At 48.1% G+C, this 11,896-nt stretch overlaps 1 protein-coding gene across 4 annotated transcripts in view; it reads left to right on the top strand.

Annotated features, from left to right (window-relative positions):
* Positions 1 to 7,166, top strand: part of SLC1A5 (solute carrier family 1 (neutral amino acid transporter), member 5) — a 28,105-nt gene extending 20,939 nt beyond the window's left edge. For all 4 annotated transcript variants that reach the window (XM_010852653.1, XM_010852652.1, XM_010852651.1 and 1 more), the window contains 7 exons: positions 25 to 67; positions 521 to 568; positions 1,394 to 1,560; positions 3,445 to 3,678; positions 4,408 to 4,602; positions 4,749 to 4,883; positions 6,329 to 7,166. In XM_010852653.1, the coding sequence (XP_010850955.1) occupies positions 1,421 to 1,560; positions 3,445 to 3,678; positions 4,408 to 4,602; positions 4,749 to 4,883; positions 6,329 to 6,563 (939 nt within the window). In that variant the 5' untranslated portion in view covers positions 25 to 67; positions 521 to 568; positions 1,394 to 1,420 and the 3' untranslated portion in view covers positions 6,564 to 7,166. The remainder of the gene's footprint in view (positions 1 to 24; positions 68 to 520; positions 569 to 1,393; positions 1,561 to 3,444; positions 3,679 to 4,407; positions 4,603 to 4,748; positions 4,884 to 6,328) is intronic.
* Positions 7,167 to 11,896: the final 4,730 nt, after the last annotated feature.

Raw genomic sequence — 11,896 nt, 5'->3', positions numbered from 1 at the left:
CCCCGCCCATGTTTCTTTCTGCAGAAATATTTTCCCCTCCAACCTGGTATCTGCAGCCTTCCGCTCAGTGAGTCTTTGGGGGTGTCCCTCGGGGTTGGGGGGGACAGGGAGGGAGACAGGCAGTCACAGCTGCTGGATGCCAGATTTGGGGTGGCACCTGGAAAAACACAGATGCCTACCTATTTATAGCCGTAGTGCGGGGCTCCTGGATGACCTATGAACGAAACCCATCCACGCCTCTCATGAGAATATGGGTTCTGAGCCCCATCTGGGTTCTAATTCTAGCTGGGCGACCCTGAGCAAGCGCCTTTACCTCTGTGAGCCTCACAGTTTCCACCTCTGGAAAATGGGGGTATGAATGGTCCTACTGCAGTGGGGTTGATGGTGGGATGGAACAAAATCAGTATAAGGGATGCCTAGGGTGGGCTTTGAGTATTAACAGAGCCAGGGTTGGATGGGGGAGCCTCGATGACAACTGACAAAGACAATTGATCCTGACTCTTCCCAACCCCTCCTGCAGTACACTACCTCCTATAAGGAGAGATTGTTCAACGGCACCCTGGTGAAGGTAAGAGGTGGGAAGGGTTGGGGTGGGTGAGGGGCTGCACCGTGGCCCATTGCTGTGGATTTTTTCATTTTGTTCTTACCCCTGTCTTGTGTGCCCTCTGGGTCTTCTAGCATTTGGGGTGCAGTCTGTTTTAAATTCTCTGAAGCCCCTCCCCAATTTCTGTCTTTTCTGCCTTTCTGGAATCTCCATTTTGCCCTTCTTCCTCCCTACAGCCATGCTCTGATCTGGGTTGTTACTCTCACCCCCACCCCGCTTCAGCCTGGCTTTCCAAAGCGCAAACCTGACCTCTCCTCTCTTCCACCTAAAGCCCTTTCCTGCTCCTGAGTGCCCTCGGAAGAAAGCCCAGGCTCCTCACCATAGTCCATGGGGCTCTGTGAGGCCCCAGCCCTGCCCTTCCGCCCACCCAGCCCCATCTTGTGACTCTGCCCGGCCCATTCTACCCCAGCTTCTTTCTCTTCTTTGAATGCCTGGATTAGAGTCATTTCTAGGTTGTTGCATATTGTTACCTCTCTAGAACCTTCTACCCCTTCCCTGCTTTACCTTGTTCACCCCTAGTCTCCAAGTCTTCACCCTCTCCTCCAGGAAGTCCTCCTGATCCCTCTCCTCTGAGTTTGGCAGCACTGCCTTCCTCCGTTCCCATACTCCCTTGGGTTCTCCCTTGCCCACTCTGGGTGGTCCCTGGACCTGGACTATGAGCCTTTGGAGGAAGGGGCCTGGGGAATGGTCTTGTCTCTGCTGAGTCCCAGCAGTGCTCAGGACAGGCCCCCAGTCCCTGTGCAGGTTGACCAAATGGGCCCTCCTGACCCCATCTGTTCTTGCCCAAAGGTGCCCACTGGCGGCGAGGTTGAGGGTATGAACATTCTGGGCCTGGTGGTGTTTGCCATCATCTTTGGCGTGGCCCTGCGGAAGTTGGGGCCCGAGGGAGAGCTGCTCATTCGCTTCTTCAACTCCTTCAATGATGCCACCATGGTGCTGGTCTCCTGGATCATGTGGTAAGTGATGGGAGTGGGGACATCTGTCCCTTCAAACCAGATCATCTAGATTCAAATCTCGCACTGACTGTTCCCTGGCTATGTGACTTTGGACAAGTGACTTACTCTCTCTGTGCCTCAGTTTCCTTATCTATAAGACAACAGTGCTGTATTCCATGAGAGCTAAGACTGATCCCAGAACCTTCTTGATTCTACTGCTAAGTCGCTTCAGTCGTGTCCAACTCTTTGCAACCCTTTGGACTGCAGCCCACCAGGCTCCTCTGTCCATGGGGATTCTCCAGGCAAGAATACTGGAGTGGCTTCCCATGCCCTCCTCCAGGGGATCTTCCTGACCCAGGGATGGAACCTGTGTCTTCTGCACTGGCAAGCGTCTTTTTTTTTTTAACCACCGAGCCACCTGGGAAACCCAGTAGAAAACTCTCAGAGGTTGGGTCAGAGTAGGCTCTGCAGCTGGATAGCCTAGTTACCATCCTGGTGCTGCCACTCCCCAGCTCTGTGCCCTATGACATGTTATTTATCCTGCTATGCCTCAGTTTGCCCATGTGGAAAATGGAATCGATAGTACCGGGCACGAGTGAGTTAATATGTGTAAAGTTCTTGGGTCAGTGCCTGCCCCATAGCGTGCCTACAATAAATGAGCTTAGCTAATATTTGTCAAGTAATGGTGTAATTTCTGGGCGCATCCCAGTGGCTAAAGTTCAGGCATTTGGCCAAACTGTGGTACACAGGTGGCTGGGAAATGGTGCTTTTCTTCTGTTACTAAAGAGGAGAAAGGGGGCACCTCCCTAGTGGTCCAGTGGTTAAGACTCCACGCTTCCAATGCAGGAGCCCTGGGTTCCGCCCCTGGTCAGGGAACTAGGTCCACATGCTGCAACTAACTCTCAGCACAGCCAAATAAATGTTAAAAGTAGAGGAAAAGGGGTTTGAAAACAAGTAGCTTTAGTGATCAGACAGTCGAGGTGATGATGGGAGCCCTCCTGGCAGGGAGGCACGAGCAACCCCTGGGATCTTCGCTCCAGGAGTTAGAATAAATCCCAGCTGAAGTCTAATTGTTATTTAGTTGCCAAGTCGTGTCGGAGTCTTGAGACCCCCATGAGCTGTAGCCCTCCAGGCTTCTCTGTCCCATGGCATTTCCCAGGCAAGAATACTGGAGTGGGTTGCTATTTCCCTCTCCAGGGGATCTTCCCAACCCAGGGATCGAACCTACTCTCCTGCATTGGCAGGCAACTTCTTTACCACTGAGCCACCAGGGAAGCCTAGCTGAAGTCTATGGACTTCACTTATTGGGCACAGAAAGCTTTCAACTCATTTCAACTGGCATCTCATTTAATCCTCCCATAGTTCTTGTGAAGTTGGTAGCATTATGGGTCCCTGTTTTATAGACCGATTTGATTTTGCTTAATGCAACGATAGCTGCCAGAGTCTCAAAATAAAAGCTCCCTCATGGGGTTGTGGTGAAGATTCCATCCTCTTCAAGCACATCATAAATGCTTCATACCTGGGAGCTGTCATTAAGACATGAGTCACAATCCTTGTTTTTCATGGAGAGACAGTATATTGGTTTAAGTCATGTCAGCTGCTGTAACAAACCCCAGAAAATGTAAATGGTTTGCATGGTGGGTGTTTCTTTCCTGGTCATGTGTTAAGTGCAGTTCTGGTGGGTGACTCTACTCCAAGTGGTGATGGAACCACCCAAACTTCTTTTACATCCCAGCAGCACCATATTCAAGAGGAGAGAGTGGCTGATGACAGGGGAGGTGTCCAAACATCAGCCCACGATGCAGTGGGCGCTTCCTTTGAGGAAGGCTGAGATGTGCCCAGCACAGTGCCTGGCACTGGGTAAGCACATGATTAGAGGTGGCAATCTGTCTCTTGGATAATTAGGTACGCCCCTGTGGGAATCTTGTTCCTGGTGGCCGGCAAGATTGTGGAGATGGAGAACGTGGGGCTGCTCTTTGCCAGTCTCGGCAAATACATCCTGTGCTGCCTGCTCGGCCATGCCATCCATGGGCTCCTGACACTGCCCCTCATCTACTTCCTCTTCGCCCGCAAGAACCCCTACCGCTTCCTGTGGGGCATCATGACGCCGCTGGCCACCGCCTTCGGGACCTCCTCCAGGTATGACCTTGGAGCGGACCAGGACAGGGTTTTTAAGAGTAGGGGATCTGGAGTGGGCATCTGATGTCTAAAGAGCCCTAGAATTTTGTTTGTGGGACATGGGATCTGGCACAGAGGCCATACTTCAGTATGTTTCTCATAAGGTCCTGGAAAACCCCTCTTAAGAAACTGCTGTCTTGGAGATTTATTCCTCCCTTTCTGAGAAGCCCTCCCCGCCCCCAGGCCTGCCCTTGAGGGACTCTAGGACCCTGGATCCAACCTCTCAAAATCTCCTTCCACCCCTCCTGGGTAGTTTGTCCATCTGCTGGCCCTGTCCCCTAGAAACCCAAACCTCCCTACAGCAGCCTAGTCGAGGTCTGTTATAGGTAGAGGGAAGGGGTGTGAGTCAGCGAGCACTCAGAATTTAGGTATGAGTCTTTATGTGTATTTGGCGAGTAGTGGTCGGTACTCTCCCTGGGGGTCCTGGACTCTATTTTGGAGTGCTTTCATTCTATGGGATCCCTAGTGCCTTCTATCTCTGGGAAGAGAAGGGCATGGAGGGCTGGGAGGTCTGGGGGTGTGGGAAGCAGGGGGCGGTCTAAGGTGGTGGGTGGAGCTTGTGCCCCAGTGGAGGCGCTGTGGGCGGGGCCTGACCCAGGGGCTGGTCAGGGGCGTGGCTTGGGCGGTGGGCGGGGCCCAAGTGGCGCAGCCTAGGGAGCGAGCAATGACTCTGATCTGTGGTCCTCGCAGCTCCGCCACGCTGCCGCTGATGATGAAGTGTGTGGAGGAGAAGAATGGAGTGGCCAGACACATCAGCCGCTTCATTCTGCCCATCGGTGCCACGGTCAACATGGACGGTGCCGCCCTCTTCCAGTGTGTGGCTGCAGTGTTCATTGCACAGCTCAACCACCGGTCCTTGGACTTCGTGAAGATTATCACCATCCTGTGAGTGTGGGGTGGCTGCGGCAGGGACCCCCGACCCACCTGACTCCTCCCTTGACAACAGAGAAAACCTGGGCAGAGCAGCCGCCCCCCCGCAGCTCCTCCCACTACCCAGGGACCTTCTTGTGACTTCCCTTCTCCTCCCCTAGGGTCACGGCCACAGCATCCAGTGTGGGTGCGGCGGGCATCCCATCTGGAGGGGTGCTCACTCTGGCCATCATCCTCGAGGCGGTCAACCTGCCGGTTCACGACATCTCCTTGATCTTGGCCGTGGACTGGCTAGTGTGAGTGTGGGGTTGGGATTTCAGGGTTTGCCCAGGCGTACTCCTGGGGAAGGGAATGAGCAAGAGGGTCATTGATAGCCTCTGAGCAGAAGAGGAGAGGAAGGAAGGAATTCTAGAAGAAAGGGGAAGGGATCTAGAGTATTCCAATCAGAGGGAAGGAAGGGATCTTTGGGGTTCCAACGGGAACCCCAAAAAGTAGCATGCCCTGGTAGTTAATAGAGTAGACTCTTCAATCAGGCTCCCAGATCAGCTGTTGCTGGCTATTATGACCTTGGACATAAGATGTGTAAGATTATTATACATAATATTACACATAAAAACTTGATCACACATAAAAACTTAATCTCCTTGTGTCTCAGTTTCTCCATCTGTAAAATGAGAATAGTTTCTCCTGAAGGATTAGGTAACTTAATACAAACAGCTTTCTTAGAAGAGTAAGTGCTACATCATTGTTAGCTATCATGATGAAGTATTAAGAACCTAAGAGATTAGAAGACAGTTTAGTTTCAAAACTTAGAGAGTTACCATGTATCTTAGCAATACCACCCCTATGTTTAAACCCAAGAGAATTGAAAACATGGCCACAAAAACTTGTACATGATTGTTCGTGGCAGCACCATTCATAATAGCAAACAGGTGGAAACAAACCGAATACTGATCAGTTGATAAATGGATAAGCAAAGTGTCATATGTCCATACAATGGAATATTACCCAGCAATACAATGGAATGAAGCAGTGATAAAAACATACATAACATATGACCCTTGAAAATATTATGCTAAGTGAAAGAAACCAGACTCAAAGGACCACATTGTATATGATTCCATTTATATGAACTGTTCAGAAGAAGCAGATGTATAGACAAAGTAGATTAGCGGTTGCCTAGGGCTGCGGTATGGGAGGAAATGGGAAAAAATTGCTTAATGGATACAAGGGTTTCTTTCTGCCATGATGAAAATAATCTGGAATTAAATAGTAGTGATTGCCTAACTCTGAAAAAAAAACTAAAACCCACTGAGTTGTATGCTTTTAAAGGGTGAATTTTATGATATCTGAATTAGATCTCAATTTTTTTTAATAGCATACACACTCACACAAAATGTATAAGAAGAGGAAGGAAGAAGATCCTTAGGGTTCTAGGGAGTTCAGGGGGCCTGAGGGAGAATGTAGTATTTCAGAAGGAGAAAGAGGCATTGAGGGCTCTTCTGGGGCCCCCAGGAAAGGGAGGGGTGACTTTTTGAGGTTCCAGAAGGAACGAATCTTGTATTTTACTGGAAGGAGGATCGCTGGGGATCCAGGGAGAATGGAGGAGATCTTTGAGGTTCTAAAGCAGAGAACTGCATGATGGGGCACTTGGGATTATGAAGATTTCGGGGGAGAGGGGTGGGGCTGGGGCCTGACCTCTCCCCTCCCACTTACTTCCCTGTCACTGTTCCCCCTTCAGGGACCGGTCCTGTACCGTCCTCAACGTGGAAGGTGATGCCTTTGGGGCGGGACTCCTCCAGAGTTACCTGGATCGCACAGAGAACTGCAGCTCCGTGCCGGAGCTGATCCAGGTGAAGAGTGAGATGCCCCTGGCCGCGCTGCCGGTCCCCAGCGAGGAGGGGAACCCTCTCCTCAAAGGCTGCCCGGGACCTGCTGGGGATGCTGACACCTGTGAGAAGGAATCAGTCATGTGAATCCCTGCAGAGACGTTCCCTGCCCCATCGGGGTGCTCTGGACATTGGAATCATGGGGGATGGATGAATGGACAAACAAGGCCTCTTGGAGGGCCCTGGCCACACACTCGGGAGCCATGGGCCTCAGCTTCCCTCCCTGTCGTCAGATCTGGGAGGCCTCGCTGCTGGGGTGTATGTTGCTTGTGTGTGAATGAGTGTGTGTGTGTGTGTGACTGTTTCCAAATCTGCCCAGTCCTCAACTCCTGGCCCCCACCCAAGGCTAGGAAACCATATAAGAGAAGTAGCATGGCCTCCACACCCCATCCTGGCAGCCTGCCTGGCCTTCCTGTCTCAGGGCATAGGGCATCATGGGAAATTCTGCTCTCTGAGAGCGAGGATGTTCTGACAGGTTGCTGGCTCCTTTTCTGGTTATTTTAGTGGCTGTGGCTGTGTGTGTGTGTGTTCTGTGACTCTCCACGGTACATCCCACCCTGTCCCCGGGCCCTCTGTCCCCTCCACAATACCAAACACTCCTTGGGAACACTGAAGGGAGACTCATAACATGTTGCTGTTACTCTGAGGATGTTTATAACAATAAAACTGTCAGTTTGTAGTTTTATCTCATCAGATGTTTGTAAGAATTTGACTAAAAATGCTAGCTATGTGGAAAACAACAGAAAATACAAATAGGACTTCATTGAAATATCTGCTTATCGAAAAACACCATTGGAAACCACCATGAGATACTGGTTCACTTGGCAGGGCAGCGATCAAAAGCAATACCACGTGCTGATGGGGTGTGGAAGTGGATAGAGCCCATGTTGTTGCTGGTGGGAATGCAAAATGGTCTAGTCATTTTGGAAAATCACTGGGTGATTATGAAAATGGGGTGTTTTAATGTCAAAGCATATATTAAAATATCTACTTAACCAGGGAGCTTGTGAGTCTCAGTCCTGGGAATGTACCCAAGAGAAAGGAAAGCTCCTATTCACTCAAAAACTGGTACACAGATGTTTAGAGTTGCTCTCTGTAATTGCCAAAACTTAGAAACATCAACTGGATTACTGGGTACAAGCATCATTTGATGAAAGGCTGCTGGGCAAAAATATATAGATAGATAGATACACTCAATGTGATGCATCTCACAGATAACACTTTGAATGGAACCGGAAATAGTAAGTGCCTTATAATTCCATTTATATGAAGGTCTACATGCTAAGTTGCTTCAATTATGCCCAACTCTGTGCGACCCTATGGACTATAGCCCTCCAGGGATTTTCTTGAGATCGAACCTGAAGTGGGTTCTTTGCCACTAATGCCACCTGAGAAGTCCCATATGAAAGTCTAGAGCAAGCTAAACTGGTCTATAATGAGAGAACTCAGAACAGTGGTGACTGATTCCTGGGTCAGGAAGATCCACTGTAGAAGGGATAGGCTACCCACTCCAGTATTCTTGGGCTTCCCTTGAGGCTCAACTGGTAAAGAATCTGCCTGCAATGCTGGAGGCCTGGGTTTGATCCCTGGGTTGGGAAGATCCCCCGGAAAAGGTAAAGGCTACCCACTCCAGTATTCTGGCCTGGAGAATTGCATGGACTGCGATCTGCAAAGAGTAGGGCATGACCAAAGAGTAGGACGTGACTGAGTGACTTGCACACGAAGATCTATCAATTTGGAGAGGGCAGAAAGGAACTTTAAAACAAGCTGTAGGGCATGTGCCATCTTAGTTCCCAACCAGGAGTTGAAATTGTGCCCCCTGCCTTGGAAGCTCAGAGTCTTAATCACTGGACCACCAGGAAAGTTGAGGGCAACTTTCTATGATGGGAAATGTGTATCTTGATATGACTGATGGTTACACAGATGTAAACAGTTGAGAAAACTAACTGGTACACAATACGTGGGTATTATCTCTCCTAGGTATTTTATCTTTTAGTTAAAAGTTTTGTACCACCAGTGGTAAATACCTTTCCCACTGTAACCATCTCCATAGTAATGCAGTTTCCTCTTGGTATCTTTTTTTTTTTTTAAGTCTTTGCTGAATTTGTCACAACACTGCCTCTGTTTTGGTTTTTTGGCCCCCGAGGCATGTGGGATCTTATCTCCCCAAGCAGGGATGGAACCCACATCCCCTGCATTGGAAGGCAAAGTCTTAACCACTGGACTGCCAGGGAAGTCCCTACCTCTTGATATCTTAAGTCTCATTACCCTAAAATAATGGCTTGCTCTTTTTTAAAAAAATCCCAATTTGCTGTTTGAATCAAAAACTTGCTGTGTAACTGTTGGCAGTCCTGTTTGAAGCCCTGATGCGGAAGATAGCAATCAAGGCTCATCTGTTCTAACAGGATCCTGTCTTGTGCATTGTTGAAGCATATTACTCCTGACTGATAGACTCTCCCCTTCCCTGGGTTGGTATGTAGACTTCTGCAGGTGCCTGGAGGCACCACCAACATGGATCCAATCATAAATGTTATCTTGTAGCTTTGACCTTTCTGGAGAGTTATTTAGTTACATCTCCTGATCATTGCTGTGTGACCCAGAAAAAAGATTCATGTCTGATTCTGTGCAAAACTGTGTATTGTGCACGAACATAGCCACTAATGAGTCCACTGAGTTGAAAAATTGTTTTCAATGTTTTCTATTATGCCAAAATCCTTAGTGGGTAGTTATAGAAGTGTTTGATAAGAGTGTTGAATGATATTTAGGGAAATCATTTGGGGCTTTTGGGTGGAGAAAGAGGTGTCTTATTTTCCTCAATTGAAACAGTTATTTATTCTCCAATTTTCTATTTTGTGCTTTTGGGGGAATGGATTAGATTTGGGTGATGAGGGATGGCTGTTTAAAGAGATAAACACCTACATATGTAATAAATTGCGTATACAATCTATGTAGAAAATACATGTACATATAAAGAATATGTAGTGGCCAAATTCTGCATTCTGGGGGGTCAACATTATTGAGTATAACTTACATACAATAAACTGCATCAGTCAAAGCACACAGTGGGAGGAGGTTTGTTTTTTGCCTCGAGAACTGTGGGATCTTAGTTCCCTGACCAAGGATGGAACCCACGCTCCATGCAGTGGAAGCTCAGAGTCCTAACCTCAGGACCACCGGGGGAGTTGAAGGATGAGTTTTGACAGATACACTCGTGAAAAACCACCACCACAAAACACAGTATTCCCACTGCCTCCCCAGATTTCCTCATGCTCCTTTGCAGTTATTTCCTTCCTTCGCCCCGGGTCCAGCCACCACTAATCTGCTTTTGATTCTGAAGGATTTCCTTTTGTCTCTTAGAATTTCACAGTAGCGGAATCGTACAGTATGGAGCTTTCTGCATCAGCTCCTTTGACTCAGCATAATGCTTTAGAAATTCAGTCATGTCTTCACTTGTATCAGGAGTTCATCCCTCCCCCTGTCCACCTTAATTACTGAGAAGTATTCCATTGTCTGGATGTATACAGCTTGTTTCATGTGTTCAAGGACATTGCATCGTTTCCAGTTGGGAGTTGCCGGGCATAAAAGTGCACTTGTAAACATGTCTTTGTGTGCCATTCGCTTTTCAGACCAAATACTCTGTAATGTCCAGTGGTGATACACAAGAGACGCTACTTAGTAAATGCATTGGCCCATCTGACAGCCACTGAGACATTTCCTCCCACTGTGCCTAGTGTTAACCCTGGGCTGCTGGGTCAGGGGGAGATCTAGGGCGGGGTCCCCAGAGAGAGCCAGGGTAATAGGGTACTCTTGGTGGTCCAGTGGTCGGGGCTCTGCACTTCCACGGAAGGAGGCATGGGTTCCATCCCTGGTCTGGGAAATAAGATCCCCCATGCTGCACAGGGACACAAAAATTAAATTAAACAAGAGGGACTCTTGGCAGAGACCATTTACCAATGAATTAATAACCCGTAAGTTAATGCTTTTGTGTTTAAACCACAGGCAGGGCCACACCAGTGCTTGTGCTGACTTCCATGTCAGCTCTGGGAAAGTCCTCTTGGTTCTCCTGAAATGAGGTTCATAGGTAATATAACCCACTCACACCTGATATTAAAATGATTCCAAAAAGCAGCAAGGTCCTGCTATGCAACACAGAGAACTAGATTCAGTATCCTACAATAAGCCATAACAGAAAGGAGTGTGTGTGTGTGTGTGTGTGTGTGTGTGTGTACAACTGAATCACTTTGCTGCACAGCAGTGATTAACATAACATTGTAAATCAACTATATTTGGATCAGAAATAAAAATTTAAAAAGCAAATCCTTTCACACACACAAAATAATCCCATATTGCCCAAACTGTAAGAAAAAGGAGAAATAAAAGAATAGGAATTTGGGACTTTCCTGGTGGTCCAGTGGTTAAGAATCCACCTTCCGACGCAGGGGATATGGATTTGATCCCTGATTGCGGAACTAAGATCCCACATTGTGGTAGGCCACCCTCCCTTCGTGGTGCCTCAGATGGTAAAGAATCTGCTTGCCATGCAGGAGACACAGGTTTGATCCCTGGGTGAGGAAGATCCCCTGGAGAAGGGAATGGTTTACCTTGGCTTCTTGCCTGGAGAATTCCATGGACAGAGAAGCCTGGTAGGCTACAGTCCTGCCAGGGGTTGCGAAGAGTCTGACACGACTAAGTGACTAACTCTAGCTGCTGCTGCTGCTAAGTCGCTTCAGTTGTGTTCGACTCTGTGCAACCCCAGAAACGACAGCCCACCAGGCTCCCCCGTCCCTGGGATTCTCCAGGCAAGAACACTGGGCCAGCCCGCAATTACTAAGCCCAAGAGCTCTTGAGCCCATGCTCCACAATAAGAGAAACCTGTGTACCGCAAGGAAGACCCAGTGCAGCCAAAATAGCAAATAAATAAAAACTTTAAAAAAATGATAAAAATTTATAATATGTATTTCAATATGCAGATATGTGGGGCCATCTCCCCAGAAGCTGAGAAAAACCAAACATTTACACCTGTAAAGTAGGCAGCTCCCTAATCTGCTATAAACACACAACGTAGGTATCAAGTTACTGAGAACCAGGTGGAACATGATTTTTTGATATTGTTGACAATCCCTGGCCAAGCTTTGAACAAAACCTGATACTCCCCTCATCTTTCATGGTAGTTGCACTTCCTGGAAGATTCAGAACTAGTGAAAACCACCCAGTAAGCACTTGGTGTTGCCCAAGGAGAGTCTAGTTCTGGACTTGGGTAATTCTTAACCAGGTTTTTCCAAGTAGGGCTAAAATGTCATTCATTTGTGCTAATGTGGATGGGCTGGTTGTTAAAATATTGAAAAAGCTTCCGTTCTGGCTGGTGAACAGTATAAGAGTAATTGAGAAAGCAGTACAATTCAAAAAGACAAATTGCAACA

Source organism: Bison bison, unplaced genomic scaffold, assembly GCF_000754665.1.
Source record: "Bison bison bison isolate TAMUID 2011002044 unplaced genomic scaffold, Bison_UMD1.0 scf7180017864313, whole genome shotgun sequence".
Classification (NCBI taxonomy): Eukaryota; Metazoa; Chordata; class Mammalia; order Artiodactyla; family Bovidae; genus Bison; species Bison bison.
The sequence above is the reverse complement of the archived record's forward strand: the minus strand, read 5'-3'. Positions and strand labels throughout refer to the sequence as shown.